Here is a 27,347-nt window from a genome sequence, read left to right on the forward strand (position 1 = left end):
AATCCTGAAGATTGGGATTTCTACACATATTTGAAGATAAGGTTGCTAAATTAAAGTCAAAAACATGGGAAAGGGGCTGGTGCTGTGGTGTAGCTGGTAAAGCCGCCACCTGCAGTGCCTGCATCCCATATGGGCTCCTATTCAAGTACCGGCTGCTCCTCTTCAATCCAGCTCTTTGCTATGGCCTGGGAAAGCAGTGGAAGACGGTCCAAGTCCTTGTGCCCCTGCACCCACATGGAAAGACCTGGAGGAAGCTCCTGGCCCCTGGCTTCAGATCCGTGCAGCTCCCACAATTATAGCCAATTGGGAAGTGAACCAGTGGATGGAAGACCTCTCTCTCTCTCTCTCTCTCTCTGCCTCTCCTTTTCTCTGTGTAACTCTATTTTCAAATAAATAAATAAATCTTTAAAAAAAAAAGTATGGGAACGATAGGCCATGTGACAACAGAGGATTAGAGAAAACTCAGACTAGGCGTTGAAAAAACAGTATGGAAAACTGCTTTTTGTAATATTGTATATCATAAATATTTCACAATATTTATATAGTACATATATACCCTTTAATAAAGCCAATACATGAGGCCTGCTATTATATATGAGGGTAGGATTCAAATTTCTATTACAAGCTTAAAAACATTAAACTTGATTGAAAGTAATTGAAACAACTAGGGCCAACAAACCCAATCTGTTTCAACCTGGGTCACAGAGAACTCCCACTGAAGAAGGCCCTTCTTTGAACACAGCTCCCGTTAGTATACTGCACACCATTTGAAGACTGAGCACCAACCACAAAAAGCAAACAGGTGATTTAGAACTTTGCATATTGGAAATTACAATTTTATCCGGCTGGATTTTATATTTTGCTACATCTTGCTCATGCTATGGTTCTTATTTGGACCAATGCAAAACCTCTTAAAATGCCATCATTTCCATCTATATTAAAATTACTGATATTCTCTGAAGTTCGCCCAGAGTTAACTAGGGAAAATGTATGTATAACATTACACATCAGATACACAGGTGGTTCAGCACTGTTAATTCGGTGATCCAGACTGCTGTTGCCTGCAAATGGGAAACGGAATGAGCTACCAGCTTGCCACTGATGGCAAGTCAGATAATCTGTATCTTTAACATATTTAGTCTATGGTCAAAAACTGGATGAAACCGTATCCCCCAGTGTTTTGGGATAGTATTTAACTTTAAAATATTATGAAAAATTAGTACATTTAAAAGGATCTATGGCATCCCCAAATTTCAGAAACCTCAGGTTTAAAAGTCCAAAGATTACAAGGGAAATTCCAAACTTTGTTTAGTTTCTGCTGACTTATCTAAATAGGAAGTACTCTTCTCAACCCTCGGTGTGGCGTTTTCTGCTCTAGTTGTTTAAAAATATTGACACACAAAAGCCAAAAGTCTGACATCTTAGCCCCTGAGAAGTTTTGTTGTTGCTTCGCAGGAAAGAAGAGAGAAACAGGGAAGACTGATTAGCTGGCTCCTGTTGTTCGAATGAGGCAGTGGAAACTCAGAGCCATTCGCGTCCCAGGCAGACAGGTGAGAGAGAAATCGGGACCGGGCAGCGTCCTGCGGAAAAGACGCGACACCTGCTCCTAAGGGATCACCTGGGACACGCATTCACAAAAGACACGCGAGGAAACAAGCCGCGGACAGAGCCGTCTGGGAGACCCGGCTGTGTCAATGTCTCTCTTCACTAACTACAATCTCCGCCCTCTGGAATGTTTCTCATCATGAAAAAACCCCGAAGGCGACCATCCTCTTCAGCCAGCAGAAAGGATGCTTTGAGCACGGTGCACCTGACTCCGAAGGCACCCTCTACAAGCCGCGCTGAGCGCCGCCCCCGGGCAGAGGACGGGCACCCTTCCCCTCACCGACTCCTGGTCACTTCCCAACTGCCTGTCTATCTCCTCCCCCATCCCCATCGCCATTCCCCCCCTTACCTGTGTGAGCACTTAACCAAGATAGATAACACGCAGGGATGGAGAGCAGAAGCACAGGAGCGAAGATAAACGTCTGTGTGACAGCTTATCCCACGGCAGTCTGTCCGGCACCGCCAGAGGCAGCCTGGAAGCGAGCAGGACCCTAGGGCTGGAGGGGGCCTCGTGTCCCGAGCGCGACGCCCTGATTGGCTGGTTGGCTGCGGCCGGGGGTGAACCCGGATGTGCCTGGGCGGCCGTGTTGGCAGTCCAGGGCTATAGGTTTGGGTATCCTGGGGTTTTGGCTGCCGGAGCGGATGGCGCAGAGCTGGGCCGGCTTTTCTGAGGAGGAGCTGAGGAGACTAAAGCAGACTAAAGGTATTAGGCTGTACGTACAGAGCCGTTAAGGAGAAGAAGCGAAACTGCAGCTCGGGAGGGAGAAGGGGGCGTGGAAGAGACTCTGTCCGGGCAGGAGCTGGGTGTGCAGGATTGAGGGGCCCCAGGGCTGGAGGTACGGGGAGCTGTGGTGAGAGGCGGGCCCTGGGGAGAGAGCTCCGGAACGCACTTCAGGGATGTGATTTTTCCTGTAACGGAGTGGGAGCCCATAGCCCTGGGTGTCTGCTATAAGGAGGATTGATGCACGAACCTGTGGTTAGAGGACTGGTTGCGGGTAAAAGAGAGAGGAGGGGCACACAGCACTTCGGAATTGGGGTGAATTTATAGAAGCAGCTAAAACAGGAATTGCACAAGGATCTGAATAAACGCAAAACAAAGTGCTTTTTGTAATACATCTGGCGTATTGCACGCACTTCTGGTTGTCAGGTTATGTTCGCAGTTCTTTCCAGCTCTTGAGAATCCACAGACCAAAAGAGTCTTTGGGAGATTAGCCGTGAATCCTTTATAAACCTAAGTAGCTTTATGCTTCTGTCTTCAGCTTTATGGAGCATTCAATGGGATCGTACCGTTTTTTAAAATCATTTCATGCAGGAATCAAGATTACTAATACTTGCTGGGAAAGGGTTAATTCTAAGACATGACTTTGTGGTGGAATTTCCTTGAAGATCTCAGTGGTGATCCTGGCAGTGCCCACCCCTTCTGCAAGAAGCTTACACCACCCTTGATACCCGAATTTAAGTGCTTCGTTTTGAGAGAAAATTAAATCCTGCCGTGTACATTTCATTCAGGTTTTATGATTGGTGAAAATTGAATATTGTTCAAGTCATCTGTACATTTTTGGCATACATGTGAGTTTATCTAAGACTGACAAGTGGGAAAGGAATTGAATTAGTAGGGTGGGGCCAGGCAGATTGTATGGACTAGAATGATTTTTAGGGGTCTAGAGACCTTTCAAAACTGTATCATAGAAGTTATACTACAGTATGTGGCTAACTGACCATCTAGCTTGATGTCCTGAGATTCTTTTGTTCTGTTTTTAACAACCATATACATATTAAGGTGTACAGAGTGCAAGTACCCTAGCTTTGGGTCTGACTCCAAGTTCCAGGTGTCAGCTTCTGCTTTAGCAATGCAGGAAAGAACGAGTTATCATTCCTGCCTTCAAAGAGCTTATAGTCTAGTGAGAAGATAAACCTTAAAATCATATAATAATGTATGTGGGTGCAAACTGTTGAAATCTTTACTTAATGTATACTAAACTGATCTTCTGTATATATAGAAAATTGAAAATGAATCTTGTATGAATGGAAGGAGAGAGCGGGAAAGGGGAGGGTTGCGGGTGGGAGGGAAGTCACGGGGGGGGGGGGAGCCAATGTAATCCATAAGCTGTACTTTGGAAATCTATATTCATTAAATAAAAGTTAAAAAAAATCATATAATAACGAATGTTATGTAAGAGCTTGCTGCAGAGCTAGGAGCAACCTTTCTGTGCTAGGAGTAGGATAGAGCTTGGAAATATTTGACAGAAGGTATGTGTTAACAGAAGCAAAGGAAACAATACAGAAGTCTAAAAGAATGCATTCATTATGTATAACTATATTTTGAAATATTTTTGCAATTGGGTTGCATAGGGAGCGATAAGGACCTAAATTTTTGTGCTCATGGTTTGATAGTGAGAACTTAGAAAATGGACAACGGGAGCCGACGCTGTGGTTCAACAGGTTAAAGCCCAGGCCCGCGGTGCCAGTGTCCCACATGGGCGCCCGTTCGAGTCCTGGCTGCTCCTCTTCCAATCCAGCTCTCTGCTATGGCCTGGGAAAGCAGTAGAAGATGGCCCAACTCCTTGGGCCCCTGCAGCCATGTGGGAGACCTGAAAGAAGCTCCTGGCTCCTGGCTTCATTCAGATCAGCTCACCTCCTGTCCATTGCAGCCATTTGGAGAGTGAACCAGCGAATGGAAGACTTCTCTCTCTCTGGCTCTCTCTCTCTCTCTGTAACTGTCTTTCAAATAAATAAATTTTTAAAAATGGACAACAAATCACTAGTCCATGACTGCTTTGAGGACAGAGGAACATCATAGCATCTTTCCAATTAGGGTATTTCAAAATGTGTGTGGAAAATGGAACTAAACCAAACCTTTTTGGTGCAATTTTCTTTGAAATCCATCTAGTTTTTTTCATAATACACATTCTTATGAACTTTTTGTATCTTCCTTCTATGTATGGATTTCAAAAATTTTTGCACCAAAATAAACTTATCTTTTAAATCCATCTTCCACAAGATTTTTGAAGTACGTGTGTTATCCATAGCCAGGTACAGATTGGTATATAAACCTCAGCTTTGCCTCTAAATATTTGCCTTGGATTTCTCAATAGTATAACTAAAAGACTTGAGTCTTTAATTCTAAGGTGTTCTCCAGCCTTAAAAAAAATAACTTAAGTAAACTAGGAAGATGGGGTTGGTTGCAGCAAAAATAGAGACACCAGTACTCTAGAGCCACCTGTGTGTACATTGGGGAAAGTGGTCAAGAATATTCTTAACAGTCTTGTGTATAGTGCTAAAAAATTGGCAAGAACTAAAATGTTCATTAATAACAGCATAGATAAGTTGTCATATACCTGTCTAGTAGGCTACTACACAGCTAATGAGAATGTATTAATTATAATCACATGAGTTAACATCCTCAAGTCACCTAAGTATAATGTATAAAAAGCAAGTCACAGATGACTCTATACAATCTGATAGGCATATAGGGAATCGATAATGGAAATCAAAAGAATAAAATTCAAATAGATAAAGAGGCAAGGGGTATTTTCAGGGAGGGGCAAATACATAGGGAACTTCAGAGGTATTGGTAATTATGACATTGAAAGGCCATCACAAAACACACCAAACACCGGAGTTAAAGAAAAGGTTTATTGTTGGGCCAGCGCCGTGGCTCACTAGGCTAATCCTCCGCCTGCGGCGCCGGCACACCGGGTTCTAGTCCCGGTCGGGGAACTGGATTCTGTCCCGGTTGCCCCTCTTCCAGGCCAGCTCTCTGCTGTGGCCAGGGAGTGCAGTGGAGGATGGCCCAAGTGCTTGGGCCCTGCACCCCATGGGAGATCAGGATAAGCACCTGGCTCCTGCCATCGGATCAGCACTGTGCGCCCGCCGCAGTGCGCCAGCCGCGGCGGCCATTGGAGGGTGAACCAACGGCAAAGGAAGACCTTTCTCTCTGTCTCTCTCTCTCACTGTCCACTCTGCCTGTCAAAAAATAAAAAAAAAGAAAAAAGAAAAGAAAAGGTTTATTGTTGGGAGTTGGGAGGGAACCCAACAGCCTGGAGGCGGAGGGAGAAGAGAGGAGTGTGTGGGAAAGCAGGTCCTATTGTAGCTTTGCAGGGGTAGGGAAGTGGGAGCAGCTAATTCCATTATGGTGGAGGTGGAGTTGATGCTTGTGGTTGGACCATTTGGTCAACTGACTTCTAGTAAGCCAGGCTGGGCTTAGGACTTAAGTTTATTGTACAAGATGGTGACTGCGGCAGAGCCTAAAATGGCATTGGGAGTTTGTGATGGTGCCTCAGATAAGAAGGCACCATTTTACTAACAGAAATCACATTAACTCAAGTTAAGCTGAGGTAACAAATAATCCAAAAATATCAATTATCACATAAAGTTTTATTTTTCACTCTAGTTTCATGTGTGACATGGGTTGGCATGTAACTGTTCTATATAGTCACTGCATACTATCTCTTGATGCTGTTAGTTAGGCGTTGACCGTGGTAGGAGGAAATTTTTGAAAATCAAACACTGGCAGTTCAGTGCTATCACCAAGAATTGTCATGTATCTCTCCTACTATGGTTCATTTAACAAAAGCAAATTATATGACTTGGAGGCCGTGCATAATTCTGTTGTGTGTTCCAAAAGAAAGGGGGTATGTCTAACTTTGACTAGCAGTTACATCTGCTAAGATCATGTTTTATTTCTAGAACTGTGCTTTTTTCTTTTTAATAGTCTATACAGGGTAGAAGAGAGTGTATAAAGGTGACATATACATACATATATTTGATGTGTGATCTATCTCATAATGAAGTAGGATTGAAAGTTAAAAAGAAAACAGAATAGCCACATGCTATCAATTTCTAGTTAAATTATGGATGAGTTATCTATTCCTGATATACTAGTTTTTACCAGTTATACCATGAATACCTTCATCCAGTTTATAGTTTGTCTTTTAACTTTTGATGAACAATATATTTAATTACATTATTTTCAGGTTTATCAGTCTTAGAATTTTCAACATTTTCTATGTCATAAGAAATCAATCCCTACTATGAGGTAAAAAGATAACTAATCTTTGTTCTTTATTAAATAGGTTTTTTTTTACTAATATAGTATGAGATATGGATCTGACTTTATCTTTTCATTATGGATAATTTTACCTTGTGTCTATTTGTTAAATAATCCTACCTTTTGCTGTTGATTTGTCATGTGCCTGTGTCATATACAATGCTTTATCCGTGTGTGAATCAGTTTCTGGGCTCTTTGTTCTAATGTGTTGGTCATTTTGTCTGCTCCTGCAGCAATATCACACTATATTAGAGCTTCATACTGTCACTGATACCTAGTAATGTAGTCCCTTTTTCTTCTCTGAAATTTTTCTTTGTGTGTTTGAACCTTTATCCTTCCATGTAAAATCTTTATTAATTTTACCAAATTTCGTGGAAAACCCAGTAGGAATTTTGATTGTAATTGCACTGAATCTTTAGATCATTTTGGAGACTTTTCACTTCGCTTCTCCCCTTCCCTCCCCTCCCCTCTCGTCCCCTCCCCTCTCCTCTCCTCTCCTCCCTTTCAATGACAGAGTCAAAGAGAGAGAGAAAAATCTTCCATCTATCAGTTCACTCCCCAAATGGCTGCAGTGACGAGGGTTGGGTCAGGCCAAAGTAGGAGCTAAAAATTTCATACAGTCTCCCATGTGGGTGGCAGGAGCTGGAGCACCTGGGGCATCTTCTACTGCTTTACCAGGTGCCTCAGCAGGGAGCTGGATAAGAAGTGGAGCAACTGATCTTCAACTAGCACTCACACGGGATTACAGTATTGCAGGTGGTGGCTCAACCTGGTGCTCCACAATGATAATCAGTTTTTCTAATTTTTTTTTAAGATTTATTTTATTTATTTGATGCGGCTGGTACTATGGCATAGAAGGTTAAGCCTCCACCTGTGGAACCAGCATCCCATATGGGCGCTGGTTAATGTCCCAGCTGTTCCGCTTCCGATCCAGCTCCCTGCTAATGGTCTAGGAAAGCAATGGAAGATGGCCCAAGTGCTTGGGCCTCTGCTACCCACATGGGAGACCTAGAAGAAGCTCCTGGCTCTTGTCTTCGCCCTAGGCCAGTGCTGGCCATTGCAGCCATCTGAAGAGTTAACTTGTGAATGGAAGATCTCTCTCTTAGTTTCTCCTTCTCTCTCACTGTAACTCTGCCTCTCAAATCAATAAAGTTTTTTTTAAAGATTTGAGAAGCAGAGTTACAGAGAGAAGGAAAAACAGAGAGAGTGCATTTTATATAATAATATTCCCACTAATAATATATGTCATCACTTACTTAGGTTGTCTTAAATATTTATTAATAAATTTTGGAATTTTTCCTGTAGACATCTTGAGTAATTTTGTTAGTTTCTGATACATGATGATCTCTAATATTGAAATATCCTCTTTAATTGTGTTTTTATTTTTTTCTTTTGATATATGAACAATACAAATAAACCAAAAGAGAAGTTAACAAAAGATACACATAGATATTTCCTGTTTCCTAGGAGAATATTTTCTGTTTCTGGCTAAAGTCAGCTATAACATTTGCTTTTGATAGTAATTCTGTCTTTTTAAAGATATTGTCTATACATATTTTGTTTAATTACTACCCTCTGAGAGTTAAGTAGAGCAGGTCATTTTCAACAGTTTTGACAGATGAGGAAACAGGCATTAAATAATTAACTGACATCAATGAGCTGACAGACGCAAAGCTGGGACCATGAATCTGAAGCTTTTAACTCTACTTTGAGAAATTTAGATATGAATTTGCATTATTTCAAACTTCAATATGCAGAATTTAGAAGTTGTATTTGAATTTTGAATTTATAAAGACTCATCACCATTTGTCTTCCTAGGCATTTTCATAGAGAATGATATTTATAGGCCTTATTAATACAGTATGAATGTGAGTCAGATTCTTCATTTGTCCACCCTCAGTAAGAGGTTAACTAAAATAGAAATTCCAAAAAGTATAGTAGACATATTATTTAATTATACTTTAAAGTTTAAATTTTTAAATTTTTGGTTTTTTGCACTACTAAAGTGATAAGCCTTCAAAATTCAAAAAAAGCTTAAATTTTAATGTATCCTTTAATTCCTTTTTGTGGGCTACATTAAAATTAGTTTGACTACGTTTATTAGAGCTTGATAAGATTTCAGGATCCAGCCTTAGACGCTCTACAAGATGAAAAAAAAATGATGAGGGATGAACTAGTATTCTTAGAAATAAGGGACTTCACTCAATTGCATTTCTGTAACATTATGTACTCTGTATCATATTGCCCTAAAAGCTTTTAAAGCTGAGGAGAGAAGATTCCACTTGAAAACTTAACATCCATTTTGTTTCAGGAGAAAAGAAGAATCATACATAAAATTAAAGTCATATCAGATATTTCAGTATCTACTGAGTTTGGTCAAAATTAGTCTATTCTCTTTTGACAGTTATCAAATAAGGTTGAAAAAGAAACCTTGCTGTATGTTCCAAGGCTTAGCTCAAAGACAGATGACCTTGCTCTGAAGATAAATAGAGAACTGGGACAGTTTCTGTTCAGTGTTAAAGTGTCATTTGAGAACCCTTGAAGCTACAGGAAGATGGCTGCTTATCCTTGGGCTTTCAAGGTAGAGAACATGGTAGGGGGACCTCTGGATTTATTATCAAGTTTGATGTCAGTGCTTTCTTTCCTTAGGTAAATTATTATAATTATTTGCTACTCACACAAAGGAATTTTCCTCCATTCTCTTTTCTGTAGATCCATTTGAACCACAGCGGCGTGCCCCTGTAAAGAAAAGTCGACAGCAGATTCAGCGAGAAAAAGCTCTTTTAGAGCAAAGCCAGAAACTTGGACTTCAAGATGGATCAACCTTATTACCTCCAGAGCAGCTGCTTTCTGCACCGAAACAGAGATCTAACACTCAAAAACCACTTTCTTCTCCCCCTGCTCTTCCAAGCACTCTCACCCTTACCTCTCCTGTTGGTGATGGAAAACCTCAGTGTATTGAAAGCCAACCAAGAGAACCAAGACTTGAGAATTCCCATGATGCTCACAAAAATGTTGAGGTTTCACCTCCCAAGCCAGATTGCAAATTGGAGAAAAAGAAAGTGGAATTGTTAGTAAGTCTATATATATGTGAGATTCTTCATTCTTGCCCTTTTCTTCCCCATTGGACTTGGAGGAAATATAATTTGCTGGTTTTTTTTTTTTACATTTCTTCTGTTTTGTCTTCAAGTTTAGAAGTGTGATGAATAAACTATTGAAAAGTAGCTGTACCACCTAAATATGTTATAAGGTAGTCTCTATTAGGTATTTTTTAGATTTTATTTCATTTAGTTTACATAGCAGCCTTTCAATTTATGTCTGCTATTTTTGCTTTAGAAATGAAGGATCTGGGAATCAGAAAAGAGATTGCCTTCCTAAAGCTAATATGTAGCTAGCAAATAAGATTTGAGATTCACATATAAGTGTATCTGAATGCAAAGTCTGTGCCCTTTATACTCATCAGAATCAGTTTTTATGGGCATAGCATTACTTCTCATATTTAACCCAGTTTTCAACTTCCAGACTGCATGTTCATTGGCACAGTAAAAGGCTATTATAAACAGGTAAACAGATATGAAGGTTAAAGGAGAGGGTGTAGGAAATTGAGGGGACAAATTACATAATTCAGTTGCCTTTTAGAAATTATTGAATGTATATGTGAGAAACAACCTATGTAATTTAAAAAATTTTGTCACACTTTGGTAGAAGTTACCCTTCTGAGTTGTGAATTCTTACAGGAAGAGTAGAGGAAAAAGGATGATATTTGTTTCTGTTTTCCCTTTTGTGAGTCTTTTTCAAAGCATTGTATATTTTATCTAATCCCAGATATTTTTTGAATCTTTACTGATCAAGATTCTGTACTATGAGTTTTAATGTTTCCTACTCTCAGGGGTTTATGGGTAGGAAATTATTTGACAATAAATATATAACCACATGAATTATGAAACTGACATCAAACAAGTACATGGATTAAATATCTTTTAGGAGTAGTTTGCCCTGTTGAAATCTTTACTTAATATATTCTAAGTTGATCTTCTGCATTTGAAGATAATTGAAAATGAATCTTGATGAAGAATGGGATGGGAGAGGGAGTGGGAGATGGGATGGTTACGGATGGGAGGGAGGTTATGGGGGGGAAAGCCACTATAATCCAAAAGTTGTACTTTGGAAATTTATATTTATTAAATAAAAGTTGAAAAAAAAAGAGTACCTTGCCAGGGGCTGGCAGGAGGTAAAGCTGCCGCCTGCAGTGCTGACATCTCATATGGGTGCTGGTTTGAGTCCCAGCTGCTCCACTTCCAGTCCAGCTCTCTGCTGTGGCCTGGGAAAGCAATAGAAGATGACCCAAGTCCTTGGGCCTCTGCACTTATGTGATAGACCCAGAAGAAGCTCCTGGCTCTTGGCTCCTGGCTCCTGGCTTCGGACTGGCCCAGCTCCAGCCATTGCAACGATTTGGGGAGTGCACCAACAGATTGAAAACTAACTCTCTCTCTCTCTCTCTGCCTCTGCCTCTCTGTAACTCTGTCTTTCAAATAAATAAATAAATCTTAAAAAAAAAAAAAAAAGGTAGTTTACTAGCAAAGGTCTGAGACAAGTTTGTTGAGGGAGCATTAAGTTTAAATTGAGCTGGACAATTTAGATTAGATGCCTTTAGGTAAATTATTTATTTATTTAAAAATATATGTTCAAGGAGCTGGTGCTATGGAGTAGCAGGTAAAGCTGCTGCCTTCGGCACCAGCATCCCATATCAGCTGTGGTTCGAGTCCCAGCTGCTACACTTCCAATCCAGCTCCCTACTAATGCGTCAGGGAAAGCAGCAGAAGATAGCTCAAGTGCTTGGGCCCTTGTACCCACATAGGAGACCTGGAGGAAGCTCCTGGCTCCTAGCCAACTTAGCTCCAGCTTTTGCAGCCATTTGGGGAGCAAACCAGCAGATGGTAGATCTCTCTCTCTCTCATGCCCTCTCTGTCTGTCTCTAACTCTGCCTTTCATAAATACATATTTTTTTAAAGATTTATTTATTTGAAAGATTTACAGAGAGAGGTAGAGAGGTCTTCCATCGGCTGGTTCACTCCCCAGATAGCTGCAATGGCCAGAGCTGCATCGATCCAAAGCCAGGAGCCAGGAGCTTCTCCCGGGTCTCCCACGTGGGTGCAGGGGCCCAAGGACCTGAGCCATCTTCCACTGCTCTCCCAGGCCACAGCAGAGAGCTGGACCTGAAGAAGAGCAGCCGGGACCTGAACTGGTGCCCACATGGGATGCTGGTGCCCCAGGCCAAGGCTTCAATCCACTGTACCACAGCGCCAGCCCCCATAAATATTTTTTAAAAAGTTTAACTATAAAAATAAATTTATTTATTTTTGTTTTATATGAAAGGTAGAAAAACAGAAATCTCCCATCCATTTGTTCACAAATGCCCCAAAGAGCTGGGACTGGGCCAGGCTGAAGCCAGGAGCCAGGAACTCAAATAAGGTCTCCCACACGAGTGGCATGGACTCAGCTACTTCATCAGTCACATACTGCCTCCAAGGGTTGGTGTTAGTAGGAGCTGGGAGTGGGAGCAGAGCCAGGACTCAAATCCAGCCACTCCAGCATAGGTGCCAGCTTCCCGAATGACATCTTAACTGCTGTGCCGAGCACTTGCCCCATTGCACCTGCAGAGAGATCCCAAAGAAGCTCCTGGCACCTGGCTTCAGATCAGTTCAGCTCTGCCCATTACAGTTACTTGGGGAGTGAACCAGCGGATGGAAGACCTCTCTCTAGCTCTACCTTTCTCTGTAACTCTTTCAAATAAAATAAATAAATAAATAAATAAAAAAGGAAGGGCTTCAAAAGCAGAATTGGCAGGTGCAGCATGATAACACCAAGTCATCTGAGGAAGACCAGTCCCAGTCAAAGTAATTGTTTGAGAAATTCACGTGTCAGCACTGGCTGAGCTGGAATTAAAAGCACTGGTACGGATATGCCTGCAATAGTAAAAATGAGAGAGGAGCGATCCAGCTCTAAGTGGAAGCTGTGGGAATGGAGAGCAGAGGACAGTTTGGAAGTGGTTACTAAGTTTGAGAATGGAGACTTGATAAGAGTCACTATAGGAAATGATAATAGGAATACATAGATTTGCTGTTAAGCTTGTTGAGTTGACATCAGGTTCATGGACTTTATGGAAATTTTCATATATTTCAGAATTGGACAGTCTGGAGGAATGTATGTTTTAAGAACTTTGAAGTTTTTCTTTAGCCTTGTTCCATTTGGCTTTAGCTCACAGTGTTTTCAGTCTGTTTACAAATTTCTAAGTATTGGGGAAAAGTGAACAAATTGAAAAAACGGCATGAAATAAACATTTCTTATTGTCTTAACGAGGTAGAACCTCTTGTTCTAGGAAACTAAGAGATACATTATGACATCAGCTATAGTTCAATTTATTTTGATCTCCATTTTGCATATAACACATAATTAGCTTCCACAAATTTCTTTGTACTTTTAAAAAAATGCCATAGTACTCTGGCTTCCAGTTTGTGGGTTCCTAGATTTTATCTATATATATATATATAATGGATTTCAAAGGTCCAATTTATGTAAGCCTCTGTGCTTCACATCAGAGTCTTTGTTCCTATTAGAACAAAATAATGAGATGCAGATGGATTTCTTTTAAGAGGACTTTTGAAAGAGAATGCACATGATCTGCTTGATTAAATTTTATACTTAGGGACTAAGACTGTAAGGTGTAGTGTAGTGTAGCAGTCTGTTTCATTAACTCGTGTTTATACTTCTTTTCCAGGCAGGAAAAATCTCGTTGGGAAGTTCTGCAACAAGAACAACGGCTAATGGAAGAGAAAAATAAACGTAAGAAAGCTCTGCTGGCTAAAGCTATCGCAGAAAGGTGAGATGCTTGAACCAGGAGACGCTTATAACCTGCAATCAATTTTGTCATGCTATGCATTTATTTTCTAATAAGCTGGCATTGTCCCTACAACCATTACTTTCAAGGCTAACTAAACAAGTTATACTGAAATTACAATATTAGTTTATTAAGGAGCATTTTTAGAGCATAGGTCATATTGAATTTACAAGTCTAGTTGTGATTGAAACTTAAGGATCAGGGCCAGCCTTAAGACATAGCCAGTAAAACCGCCACCTACAAAGCCAGCTTCCCGTATGGGTGCAGATTTGTGTCCAGCTGCTCTACTTCCAATCCAGCTCTCTGCAAATGGCCTGGGAAAAGCAGCGGAAGATGGCCCAAGTGCTTTATGTGGGAGACTCGGATGAAGTTCTTGGCTTTGGCCTGCCCCAGCCCTGGTCATTGCGGCCATTTGGGGAATGAACAAGCGGATGGAAGATCTCTCTTCCTCACTTCTGTAACTCTGACTTTCAAATAAATAAGCAAAATCTTTTTTAAAAAAACACAAAACTTAAGGATCAGTATCAGTGTCCTCAGTTTTAACTATCTGCATGTTTGTAAGAAAATCAATAAGTAGCTATCAGTACATGTAAATTAGCAAATGCAGGTTTTAATTTAACAAAATGACCTTAGTTATCCATTGTGTTAGAGGAGTGGGGTTATCCCACATAAGTGATTTATACACTCAGAAGTCGTAATTGTGTTTTCTGTGGGCATTTTTCTTACATAATGTATCCTGCCTCCACTAGTAGAAGATATGTTATATAATTTAACTTTTATTGATGACTCAGGTCACCATGATGAGCTCCATTTATCTCTCACCTCTCAGTGTTAGAGTTGTCAGTAGTCCTTTCTCCTTTACTGTGTTGTGCCAGCACAGAGCACCAACATTCCGATTTGGGCCACTCTTTCCACCCCCTACCACCATTTGGTTTGTAATTTCTAAATCTCCTGTAGCCTTAGGAAACTAAGCTTGGTTAGTCAAGAAATGACAGTACTGGAAACTACATGCAGGTGAGTATTCAATGGCATTTTCTTTTCAAAGTCAAAAAATTCTGGCAAAACCTTTCTTTAAGGCTAGAGTATGTGTATGTTCAGGGGTAGAGGTAGGTGGAAGGAGGATGGGTATGAAATAATTGAGAATCACCTGCCAGAAGGAGGTATGTATTGAAAATGATTCATTTTTTTTTTTTGCTCCTAGTATACCTTGAGGTTACATGAAGCATAGGAAATGTACGATTCAGTGTCTTTCTGTGTTTCAAGAAAAAAAATGAGTCATTCCGTATTTTTTTTTTCTCCCATACGTGATTATGAGAAAGCATTTTAGTAGTTTTCAATTTGGAATTTGGAAGAGATTGGGAGGCTGTTTACTGGGGATTTTACAAAAAAAAATTTAAAGACTCAGCGCTTCTTCCCTAGGTGCTTTAGATCTAAGAACGCACTGCCATGGACAGAAATATAAGGAAATTCATGATTGGATTGTTAAGTGGGTGGGCAGTGAGGCACTTCAAGTGAAAGCATTATATTGGTAAGAAATTTATAGGCAGAAAGAAAGGGTAAATGCATAATGGAATAGAAACCAGGAGAATGTAAGGTACAAGATACTGGTTTTATGTAGGAAGTTTTGCTCTCCCTGAGAGTGCCTGTGAAATTTTGAAGTAAGTGAAGTCATGATTAAAGGTTTGCTTTTGTCTTTGCTTATTCTCTTTCTTACATGTATATTTTACTTGGAAGTGGTCAGGGCACTGAGAGTTGATGAGGTTGGCTGTACTTTTAAACAAGGAGAGAAGAGTATTTTGATTTTGAGCCCCACAAAGAGTTTTGAGGATCACTAGTCTTGTTTTGAGAATAAGAGTAACAGCATTGAAAGTTTGGGAAAATCGGGGGCCGGTGCTGTGGTACAGTGGTTTAAGCCTCTGCCTGCTGCACTGGCATCCCATATGGGTGCTGGTTTGAGTCCCTGCTGCTCTGCTTCCAATCCAGCTCCCTGCTAATGAGCCTGAGAAGACAGTGGAGGATGGCCTAAGTGCATGGGCCCCTGCACTTACATGGGAGACCCAGAGGAATCCTGGCTTTGGATTAGTCCATCTCTGGCCATTGTGGTCATTTGGGGAGTGAACCAGTGGATGGAAGATCTTGCTGTCTGTCTCTCTCTCTCTCTCTCTCTCTCTCTCTCTCTTTCTCTCTCTCTCTCTCTCTAGCTCTGCCTTTCAAATAAATAAATCTTAAAAAAGTAAAAAAGGTTTGGGCAAATGGGTCCCAAAAACCAAATAGAGGTTTTTTTGCTCTATATAGAAATGTTTAATGCAGGTATTTTTTTTTAAAGATTTATTTATTTATTTGAAAGGCAGAGTTACAGAGAGAGGGAGACAGACAGCGATATTCTGTCTGCTGGTTCACTTTGCAAAAGACCTCAATGGCCAGGGCTGGGCCAGGCTGAAGCCAGGAGCCAAGAGCGTCATCCTGGTCTCCCACATGAGTTCAGGGTCTCAAATACTTGTACTGTCCTCCTCTGCTTTCCCCTACATGTTAATAGGGAGCTGGATTATAAGTGGAACAACCAGAAACAAACCAATGCCAATATGGGATGTTGACCTCACAGCTAGCAACTTAACCCACTAAGCCACAACTCAGTCCCTGGTATCTGTTCTTGATTATCTTTAAGTATCAAAATGAAAACAGGCTTAGCAAGAAGAGGAATGTAAGATAGATCTTTGGAAAGCTGTGTTGGATGTGTCAGTACAAAGGGAATATAGACACATTTTTGCCAGAGTTTGTTATTTTTTTTTAATTTTGTATTTATTTATTTGAGAGTTAGAGTTACAGTGAGTGGGAAAGACAGAAAGGTCTTCCATCCACTGGTTCACTCCCCAGATGGCTGCAGCGGCCAGAGCTGGGTTGATCCGAAGCCAAGAGCCAGGAGCTTCATCTGGATTTCCCACAGGGGTACAGGGGCTGAGGTACTTGGACCATCTTTTACTGCTTTCCCAGGCCATAAGCTGAAAGCCGGATTGGAAGTAGAGCAGCCGGGATGCGAACCGGCACCCATATGGGATGCTGGCACTGCAGGCGGAGGATTAACCTACTGTGCCACAGCACCAGCCCCCAGAATTTGTTCTTACTGATTGAATAAATGCACAAAAGTGAGTTGTGTTTTGGTAATTTTTTTCACCTTGTTCATGAAAATAATAGGTGCTGGGCTGGCATTGTGTCATAGCAGGTAAAGCTGGCACCTGTGATGCCAGCATCCCAAATGGGTACCAATTTGAGTCCTGGCTGCTGCACTTCCAATCCCACTCCTGCTAATTGCCTAGGAAAGCAATGGAGTATGGCCCAACTACTTGGGACCCTTTACCCACGTGGGAGACCCAGAAGAAGCTCCTGGTTTTGAGGAGATCCTCTCTCTATCTTTCTGTCTTACCACCTCTCTCTCTCTCTAACTCTGCCTTTCAAGTAAATAAATAAATCCTAAACAAAAAAATGGGCACTAATAGAAAATTTGGTATATTTGGGGAAAAGCTCAAATGCAGTCTTTGAGATATACCAAAATGTTACCAGTGTTTAGTTTTTCTGATTTTTCTAATTTTTAAAAATTCAGAATTATATACACAGTGACTTACTTTTTTTACTTACATTGTCTTTGGATACATGATGTTAACATTTTTATTTTTTCCACTCACCTTGCTATTCTCTAGATCTAAAAGAACTCAGGCAGAGACTATGAAACTAAAGCGGATCCAGAAAGAGTTGCAGGCTTTGGATGACATGGTATCAGCTGACATTGGAATCCTTAGGAACCGCATTGATCAGGCCAGTCTCGACTATTCATATGCCCGGTGAGTTGGGAAGATTGAATTCAGAGTAAGGAATCTGACTTAAATAATTCATATTGCTAGCTGGACCAGTAGCTTTAACGTATATCATCATTTAAGCCTCGTATCAGCCTCCGTAGGTGTGGCACTTACTCCTCTGTGGTTCTCATTCAAGTATCTTTTTCCTCTGTGTAGCCTTCCTTAACTCTACCAGTTAACCTTGTTCATATGCTTGTTAAAGCATTTCTTATATTATTTATTTACATTTCAATCTTTGTTGGTAAACTATCAGAAATTGAATGTTTGAGACTTTCTCTTTAGTCTTTCAGGATTTATCAGTGTAAATGTCTGAATGACTTGCACCCAAAACTCTGTTACTCTATCACCACGTTTATGCTGTTTCCATTAAAATTTTTGATTATTTGATATGATCTTTATGGGATTGGAACTTTTCTCATTTTAGTCTTCAGCATAGTAAGAAAACCTAGGCTTGCTTGCTTGCTTATTTTATTTATTTGAAAGAGTTACAGAGAGGCAGAGGCGGAGAGAGAGGTCTTCCATCGGTGGTTCACTCCCCAGATAGCCACAAAGGCTGAAGCTGTGCTGATTCGAAGCCAGGAGCCAGGAGCTTCTTCTGGGTCCCCCACATGGGTGTAGGGGCCCAAGGACTTGGGCCATATAGGTTAGTTTTTAAAAGTTTATGAATATTTTAAAGAAAATACCTCTCTTGGAACTTGCAGGTTTTTTTTTAAAGATTTATTTTATTTATTTGAGAGGCAGAGTTACAGAAAGAGAGAGCGAGCTTGCATCCAATGGTTCACTCCCCAAATGGCTCCAATGGCTGGAGCTGGGCCAATCCAAAGCCAGCCACTGTTTTTCTAGGCTATTAGCAGGGAGCTGGAGCAGAAGTGGAACAGCCAGGACTCGAACTAGCACCCGTATGGGATGCTGGTGCTGCAGGTGGAGGCTTAACCTACTATGACACGACATCAGCCCCACAGTTTCTTTCCCTTATGTTTTCCATTTCACCCATAGTATGTACAAAATGGTTTGATATTATATGTTTCCTTGGTTTCAACCATTGGCATTTTTTCAAAGAGAAAAAACTCATCATGGAGTATTTTTAAATGAACTGACACATGTAAAGAATTACATGGACTTTGCAAACAGATAAAAGGGCAAAAAAATGTACTATTTCAGGGTTTTTGTCCCTTCAACATTGCTTTAATCATCTGGGTTTGTCTTTTTTCACAAGAAAATGCTGTGTTAATAACTCAGTTTTGCATCTTTCTCTGTAACACTAGAAATCAATCAGAATGCCTCATTAGTCCAGGGTAAACCACAACATCAGAATGTTTATATAACAATTTAATAAAGCGGAAATGCTTGATTGTGGTTTTTAATTCACTGTTTGGTGTTTAAGAAAAAGGTCTGTGGTTGTCCTTGTGATTTTTAGAATTGTTGTATGGCCATATGCTGTTTGACTTAATGAATTGTCTTTATTAATTAACAACCTAAAGTAATGCCATCAGTAGCTCATAACTAGAAGTTCCAGATTTTTATTAATAATGTCATTAAGAAGGTAACCAAGATTTTAAGATTAAAGTAAGCTTTGATTTTTTACACTTTTATTTTCTGTAACATAAGTTAGCCAGAGGAGCATTTTTATGCCTTGCCAGCCTTTTATATGAATAGTTCATAGTACAAGAACCAGTGCTGAGTACCTCAACAGAAAAATAATATGATTAACATTTTAATTCTATCCTAGTGGAAACTGGAGAAGGATGCCTTTGCATATTGAATGTTATATAAAAATGCCTTGGTTTAGGCCTTCAGAGAACCACAGAGAAGGTGGAATTACTAGTTAAAGCAAAATATATACCATAATGTATGAATATTCTTAACGAAATTTTGACATATTTTTACATAGCAAAAATATATTTTTTGCATCTTTAATAATCTATAGATGACAATTTCTCATGGTATTGATACTTAATGTATGTGTAGTTGGATAGAATTGGATACTATATGAGGCTGTTGTTAAAAGCCTAAGCTCTTGTCTTAGGTCAAAGAGAAACCATAGATAATTGTGATTAGAACTAGGGTTGGGTTTGTTTCAAGCATAAGTTTAGGGCAACATTTTCTGAATTTACATTTATGGTTATTGAAAAATTGCATATTGGTAATATAATATGATCCAGTTTTTAGTGTGAGGTAATCTCCAGTTTCTGTAGGAACTTCATTTCTTTTTAATAAAAGTGATACCTTAGTTCTGTAGTACCTGGTATAATGCAGTGTCCACAAAAGGTTCTTGAATAGTAAATATGCCGAATTCACTTTAAAATTGTTTTCTGTGGAGCGATGTTAGGATAGACCCCTCTGATGAGACCAGCATGAGGCTGCTGCTTATAGCCATGTCTACAATGTTGTCATATGCTGTGCAGACCTGCCTGTGAGAGTGGCTGCATGTAGAATATTTTGTTGAACTCTCAGTATACTGGGAAAAATAATTATCCCTATTTATCCTCTAGGTTAAATAGATAACACCCTGTCCTCCCCCACACACAGAGGCAAATATTTTAAGTCATTTTATTAATAATTTACAAAACTGGAAATAAGTGGTATTGTGGAAAACAGCATACAGAAATGTAAGAATAATAAACCTTTTTGTATCAAGTAGTTTGACTCCCATACATAAAATGTTGAGAGAATATTGTTTCATCCTTTTAGCATCCCAGGGAGGTCCCCGTATTTGTAAAATATTGGGTGATTAAATTTCTCTTCTTAAAATCACTAACTGTATGAAATTGTCATTTCCTTTTTATACTTAGAATTATACATTTCACTCATTGTTTCTTGAATTTAGGGAGATTGTCCTTGAATAAGTTTTTCTAAAGACTGAAAGTCCCAGATTTCATCTGCATGATCAGTTTCACCCTCCAGAGTGCAGAGTGTGCCTCTGCATCTGTGTTTGTTTCCTGGGACTCCCATAACAATTTACCACAAACTGGATGGCTTCAAACAGCAGAAATTTCTCCTCATACTTCTGGAGGCCAAAATTCAGGATGTCAGCAGGGTCATGCTTCCTTCAGAGACTAAAGATGCATTCCTTGCTTTTTTAATCTTCTGATAGCTGTAAGCATTCCTTGACTATCTGTGTGTCCATCGTCACATTGCTTTCTCCTCTCAGAACCTCTGCCTCTCTCTCAGAATACGTATGATTTTACTTAGAGCCCAACTGAGTAACCCAACAGAAATCCCTCTAAACCCTTACCTTAATCACATCCTTTTCTCTATTTTTCTCTAATTTTCACTATTTTGTCACAGTGAAGTAATATTTACAAGTTCTGGTAACTGGGAATTGAGTGTCTTTGGGGGACTGTTTTAAGCCTACTGTAACATTCCTTTTGATTGTGCAGCAACAGCAAAATATCTTCCTCAGTGAATTTTTCTCTACTTTGCCAATATGGGCAGAAAATGAAGAAACATTAATTCTCAACTGTGTTAAATGAAAACTAAGGTTATAAAGATGATGTTTCCAATCTTTTATAACTTTTTTTTTAAAAAAAAAGATATATTTATTTGAAAGGTAGGAGTTACAGAGAGACAAAAAGAGATAGAGATAGCTTCCATCTGTTGGATTTCTCCCCCGATGCCCACAACAGCCAGGGCTGGGCCAGGCCAAAGCCAGGAGGCCCAGAACTCCTTCTGGGTCTCACAGTTTGTTGGCAGGGACCCACTTACTTGTTGCACCATCATTTGCTGACTTTGCAGGCCACAAAGCAGGAAGCTGGGTTAGAGGCAAAGTGGCTGGTACTGGAACCTGCACTCCAATAAGAGACACAGTGGCCCCAAGCAGCAGCTTAACCCACTACACCACAACCCCTGCCCCTTTATACCTTCTTGAGGGGATGTAATACTTTTAACACAGTAAGAAAACTAAATGATGATAATTTATGTCATTATCAATGTAGATCATTCCATCATTTTCTGTTTTCTTACTGTTTTTTGTTTTTTAGTCCAAGGAATGGACAATTGATGAATAATCATGAAATAATTCCTAAGGTGATGAATGGTAAAATGTATCAAAATACAAGAAAAGTAAGATATCTGTCATCCTCTGATATATCTTGGATTAATAAAAGAATCCATTGGATCCATCAAAGTAATTGTAAAATAAAATTTAATTCTATTTAAAAAAAAATAAGTACATTTTCTCTTTGATTTTTCAAAGACTTCTAAGAAAGGATAAAAATCCTGCATGTTAATCTGTACAAATAGAACTGCTTAGAAAAGGAACTGAAAAATTAAAAGTGAATCAATAGAACCTGATGGTCTTTTGAAGGTTAATGATTGAGTTTTTAAAAAATTTCTGGATTACCAAAACCAGGAGACATTTTTCTGGAACCCTTGAAATAACATTCATTAAATCATTCAGTGTCACTTTGAAATAAGAAAACAATTCTATAATGACATTTCCAGTTTTGTGTGTCTTACTATGTTGTGTATAATGCTCTTATTCTGTTCCAGAGTATTCATCATACCCTGATTTGCTATTATCCACCTGCCCCCAAGGCTGGTGGTGCGGTTTGTGAAACTAATCAATATTTTAAACATAAATTACTCTGTACGGGAATATATGTGCATGTCTCTTGCCAGAAGGACTTTAAGTAAATAAACAAAATGCAAAATCTTCAGTGATTTATCCAGGGTGGTAGGTCAACAAAAACCCAGGGACCTATTTGCAAATATTAATTTCAATTCAGTATTCATGAGCCAAGTCTGTAAATCTCTGCTGACTGACTTTGACTGATTGAGAGAGACCACAGACTTGCAGAGAAGGGAGATTTATGTTGTCAGAGTTCTTGGCTTGATGCAAGAACCTCCATAAATAGGATATTTTATAAGTTATGTGAATAAAGGACCCAGGTATCCAACAGAGTTTCTTTAGGATAATTCTTTGAACATAGATGGTTATTGAAAATATAACTAGATTTCTCATTCTTATATTACTAAGTCACAGTAAAAACTGAAATGTGATAAATAAACATGTAAGTAAGAGTTTTCAAAAGTTTCTTCTGGCTCCCTACATTTTGCATAATCTTAATTTTAGATATATGATTACAAATATAACAGCAGTTCATTTTTATTCCAGTGCTCCAAAGAGGAAATTGTTTCTTGAATGCCTATGAAGCACTGTGCTAGGTGCTTGCCCAGTTTATACTGTTCAGTCTTTAACATTCCTGTGAGCTATTATTATCATCACTGTTTTATAGATAGACCATGACACAGTTGAAGAAACTGTCCAGAGTCACTGTACTGGCGCTTTCAGTCATTGTGTGCCTCTTCTGCAGCCTAACCCCAGGAATCCAGCTGTTTTGTATTCATGATGCTGGCCTGGGCACACCTGATTAGAACAAAGATGGGCTACTGACTCCAGGACATTGAATCTGTAGGCTAAATAGTGGCTGATGCCACTGACACTAAGCTCTGTTAAACTGAGATGAGCCAGGCCAATCCAGCTTCTCCTTCTGGAATTGAGAATTGAATCACTCAGAGACTAAGTGGGGTGAATTTGAGTTAGAGCCACAGCTGGTGGCCATATTGGGTTGTGAGTATCATGGGAAAGCTGAAGTGAGAGAAACTGTTTGGCTTTTAATGCATTGAAGAAGAATAGCCTTATGAAATTGCCTCTTATATCCTACAGTGAAACCCATTTTTTTTTACCTGAGCTAGTTTAACTAGATGCCTGTTCTTTGCATCTAAGAGAAGCCTTGACCAAAACAGGTGCTTACAGAAAATGGCCAGGAAGGTTTTAACCCTGAGTCCTCTAAAATAAAAAACGTTTATTTTTTTCACTGTGTTCCCTTCCAAGACAGATAATCTTGTATTAGGAGATACACCAGTTTTATTGCTATAACTCTTACACCAGAAACTACTTACTACATTGAATTGATGCAGGTGACAGTAACAGGCAAGAAGCATGACCATAACAAGTGTCAGTGGTGATTAAATTGAAGGACTTGTTGGCAAATGGGAATCAACTTCTTGTCTTGTAAGAGGAAAAAAAACACCTTTTTTTTCCCTTGATGTAGAAAGAAAAGCAATAAATTGTAGGGAGAAAGCAAAAGACAATGAGCAAAAATCTGATTAATTTTCTTTTTTTGTGCCAAACCAAAGCCAAAGAAAGGAAGATTAAAGGGTGACTTCTTCAGTAGAATTTCTCTATTTTTGCATAAGACTGGTGGTACTTATCATTAGAGTTCATGTGTGTCAATATGAAAATTTTCTAATACAAATACAAGTGTTAACAGTGGTCTGTTTCTGAGTGGAGAGGGAACGCACAGCTTACTTAACCCAGAAGGTCTCACCTAGGAGCGGTTTGCCATTTTATAGACACTTGGCAATGTCTAGAGATGTTTTCTGTCCTCACAGCTAGGGGGTTGTACTGGCAGCAGAAGGGAGAAGCCAGTGAGCCTGTCGGTGTCCTGTAGTCTGCAGGACTGCTCACAACCACAACATTATACTGCCACACTGTCAACAATGCTGCATTTGAAAAATCTTGCTGAATGTATACTGAAGCTTCCACTTCTATTTGATATTATTTTTTTAAACGAGTTATTTATTTATTATTTGAAAGGCAGAGTTACAGAGAGAGAGAGAGAGAGGTCTTCCATCCACTAGTTCACTCCCCAGATGGCCGCAATGGCAGGAGCTGCGCCGATCCAAAGCCAGGAACTTCCTCCGGGTCTCTCATGCAGGTGCAGGGTCCCAAGGACTTGCGCCATCCTCCACTGCTTTCCCAGGCCATGGCAGAGAGCAGGATTGGAAGTGGAGCAGCTAGGTCTCAAACCGATGCCCATATAGGATGCTGGCACTGCAGGTAGCAGCTTACCCGTGATGCCACAGTGCCGGCCCCTACTTGATATTTTTTTGCCTTCACCTGGTAAGTATCATTTGGTTGGTGAGCTCTGTCCCATTTGTATTCAGCTCCCAACAACCATCTCCATCAAAAACTTCCTTTTTTTTTTTTTTAAGATTTATTTATTTATTTATTTATTTGAAAGTCCGAATTAGAGATCTTCCATCTGCTGGTTCACTCCCCAAATGGGTCAGGCTGAAGCTAGGAACCAGAGCTTCATCCAGGTTCCCCAACATGGATGCAGGGGACCAAAGACTCGAGTCATCCTCTGCTGGTTTCCCAGGCACATTAGCAGGGAGGTAGATTGGAAATGGAGCAGCCAGGACTCAAACCGGAGCTCATATGGGATGCTGGCACTGCAGGCTGGGGCTTTAACCCACTGTGCCACACAGCACCACCCCTATTCCTTTTCTAATCCAGCAGTCAGTAGAACACAGGTATTCTACTTTCTCTATCTTTTGTTGTTTTATCTCTCTTAAATTAAACAAATTATGTGATGGAGTTAGCTTGCACTGGTTATCAGAGCAGATTTTGTGTATCTCTTCCCAATTCTGTGTTCAACGATGTCATGTTACTAGCTGAAATTGGTTAGAATACTAGTATGCATACCATTGAAACTGGAAAATGCTACCTCAGAGCTTTCAGAACTGGTGTTGTGGCGTAGTGGGTTACACTGCCAGTATCCCATATGGGTTCTGGTTGTACTCTAAGCTGCTCCACTTCCAATCCAGCTCCCTGCTAATGGCCTGGGAAAGCAACAGCAGATGAACCAAGTGTTTGGGCCACTGCACTCATGTGGGAGACCGGAAGAAGCTCCTGGCTTTAGCCTGGTCCAGTCCTGCATGTTGTAGCCATTTGGGGAGTGAACCACCAGATAGGAAATCTCTCTTTCTCTCTCTCTCTAACTCTGCCTTTCAAATAAATAAACAAATCTTTAAAAAAAAAAAAAATCAGAGCTTTTCCCCTCTTGAAGCAAGCACACCTTTTAATTAACCCATTTAGCTTGCCTTCAGTCAAACACATCTTTAAAGTAAATGAGGGTGAAATTATGTTAGATCGGGTGAATACAGGTAGGATAATTGTGTGTTTCAGCAGCTGTAGCCTAGTTTGTCTAAGTTGTAGACAGGTGTTTTTACAGTTTTAATATTCATACCTTCATTATACATTTTCCCAATTTTGGAGTTTACTGATGATTTGTAGATCCTCTTTTGAGTATCTTTAATAGAAAACCAATGGCCCCATTTTTGTTCCTGTCCTTACAGGAAGCGGTTTGACAGGGCTGAGGCAGAGTACATTACAGCAAAGCTGGATTTACAGCGCAAGACTGAGATAAAAGAGCAACTCACTGAGCATCTCTGTACGATCATACAGCAGAATGAGCTTCGGAAGGCCAAGAAGTTGGAGGAGTTGATGCAACAGCTGGACGTACAAGCTGATGAGGAGACTTTGGAGCTTGAGGTGGAAGTAGAAAGACTTCTTCATGAACAAGAAGCAGAAGCAAGGAGACAAATGGCTCATTTAGAGAGGCCGTTTCAGCCTGCCGGGGACAGTGTGACAACAGGATTTGCTGATGAAAATAAAAAGTATCAAGAACAAGCTGTTTCCCTAAAGATAGATGAACAGTGTGAAAATTCTAAGAGCATTCTTCTTCCTAGTCTAGGCTGCCCAAATCAAGAAGTTAATGGCATTTCAGCTGATGGAACCACGTGAATTGCCAGGACTGTTTTAAACTTACCTGACGTCAAGAAAGTACACTTACTACAGGAAATGATACCCTTTACCTCTGATAAAACCGCTGTAAGACAGTGTTAATTTTTGAACCCATGATTGGTTTTAGTAGGTTAACTTATTTGGCAGTGCTGACCTCAAATTATGGTAATTTTATATAAAATTCATAGTTGTGTTTCACCTTGATTTTGGTTCAGTTCCTTCAGGGTTCCTTTTATCCTTATGACTGGGTGATAATAGGTGACTTAAAAGGATAGGAGAAAAAGAACATGGTTAGAGTATTCTTAGACCAGGTAAATATAGAAAAGTAGATTGAAAAGTCATACTTAATACCTAGTCAAACCTGTTTGCCTTCTCCTGGGAGAAGTGTTGAGAATGGAAGTCCTATTTTATGTAATCAGTAAAAAGAAGAATTGCTATGTGAAAAAGTGATACAGGAAAAAGAAGTCACAGGTTGAATTACTAGAGTTGTAAAATGCAACCTGGAAATTGCAATTTGTGTAAAGAGTCAGATAACTTATGCCAGCATTCCTTTTGTGTCAGGTTGCTTTGTATTGTTTTATTTTACACCCAGATTTTTGGTTAGTCGATACATAGACACATATGCATATAAACATACTAGATGTAATTTTACATTTAACAAGTTGTCTTATTTTTAGTCAGTGAGTTAATCAGTTAAATTTAAACAATTAAAGTTTTCTCAAGGCTGAAAATAGTTTAGAAAATCTTATTGCTACTTCTTATCCAAATATATTAATGTACTTTCTTTCTGAAGTTATATGTAAAGATGTGTTCTATTTGTTGGGCAGAAATGATAAATTATCCTGTTTTAAAGCATTTAAATTCGTAAAATGCTGATTTTGTTTCTATTTTAACAATTTGTTAATTATATATTGCTAATGCTTGACCTCTACAGTATACTAAATGTGAATGTGTAAATATTGAAATTTTTTCCCACAAAATCTATGGATATCACACTAAATTATGAAATATTTATCAGAAATTCCAAAAAGTAAAAACAGTACACTTTAGTTCTTAAAGAAAAAAATCATAAAAGAAGCTAAGAAGAGGTGTTATAGTATAATATCCATAATAATTTCTGAAACAGGGACATCCATTTTTTAAAATGGGTTAGTTTGAGGGTATTTTCTGGTAATCTGGATGAGTACTTTTTTTATAATTTGAGGTGAAAGTATAACTTTCCTTTACTGCCTACTCTAAATATAAGCATGTATGTGATAATTATGTTTTTATTTGTGAATGACATACAAAGAAAAAGCTTAATTACCCAAAACACTCTTATTTTTCTAAGAAATAAACAACTCTGATGTA

The 27,347-nt window shown here is 39.5% G+C and overlaps 1 protein-coding gene and 1 long non-coding RNA gene across 3 annotated transcripts in view; one reads left to right on the forward strand and one right to left on the reverse strand.

The window, feature by feature from the left end:
- Positions 1 to 2,242, reverse strand: part of LOC108177645 (uncharacterized) — a 96,337-nt gene extending 94,095 nt beyond the window's left edge. The window contains exon 1 of the long non-coding RNA XR_001794388.3: positions 1,955 to 2,242. This is a non-coding gene — a long non-coding RNA (uncharacterized lncRNA). The remainder of the gene's footprint in view (positions 1 to 1,954) is intronic.
- On the forward strand, positions 2,124 to 27,347 carry GORAB (golgin, RAB6 interacting). Of its 2 annotated transcripts, none has more exons than XM_002715211.5 (5): positions 2,124 to 2,308; positions 9,368 to 9,725; positions 13,434 to 13,535; positions 17,249 to 17,389; positions 25,550 to 27,347. In XM_002715211.5, exons 1-5 carry the CDS (start codon positions 2,248 to 2,250, stop codon positions 25,995 to 25,997), a joined length of 1,110 nt encoding a protein of 369 aa, XP_002715257.3. In that variant the 5' UTR covers positions 2,124 to 2,247; the 3' UTR covers positions 25,998 to 27,347. The 2 variants fall into 2 exon arrangements, with proteins under 2 accessions (XP_002715257.3, XP_017201193.1); XM_017345704.3 differs by having other exon boundaries at positions 2,136 to 2,308; positions 9,368 to 9,729.

The sequence above is a fragment of the Oryctolagus cuniculus genome, chromosome 7 (assembly GCF_964237555.1).
Source record: "Oryctolagus cuniculus chromosome 7, mOryCun1.1, whole genome shotgun sequence".
In the NCBI taxonomy this organism is placed as follows: domain Eukaryota; kingdom Metazoa; phylum Chordata; class Mammalia; order Lagomorpha; family Leporidae; genus Oryctolagus; species Oryctolagus cuniculus.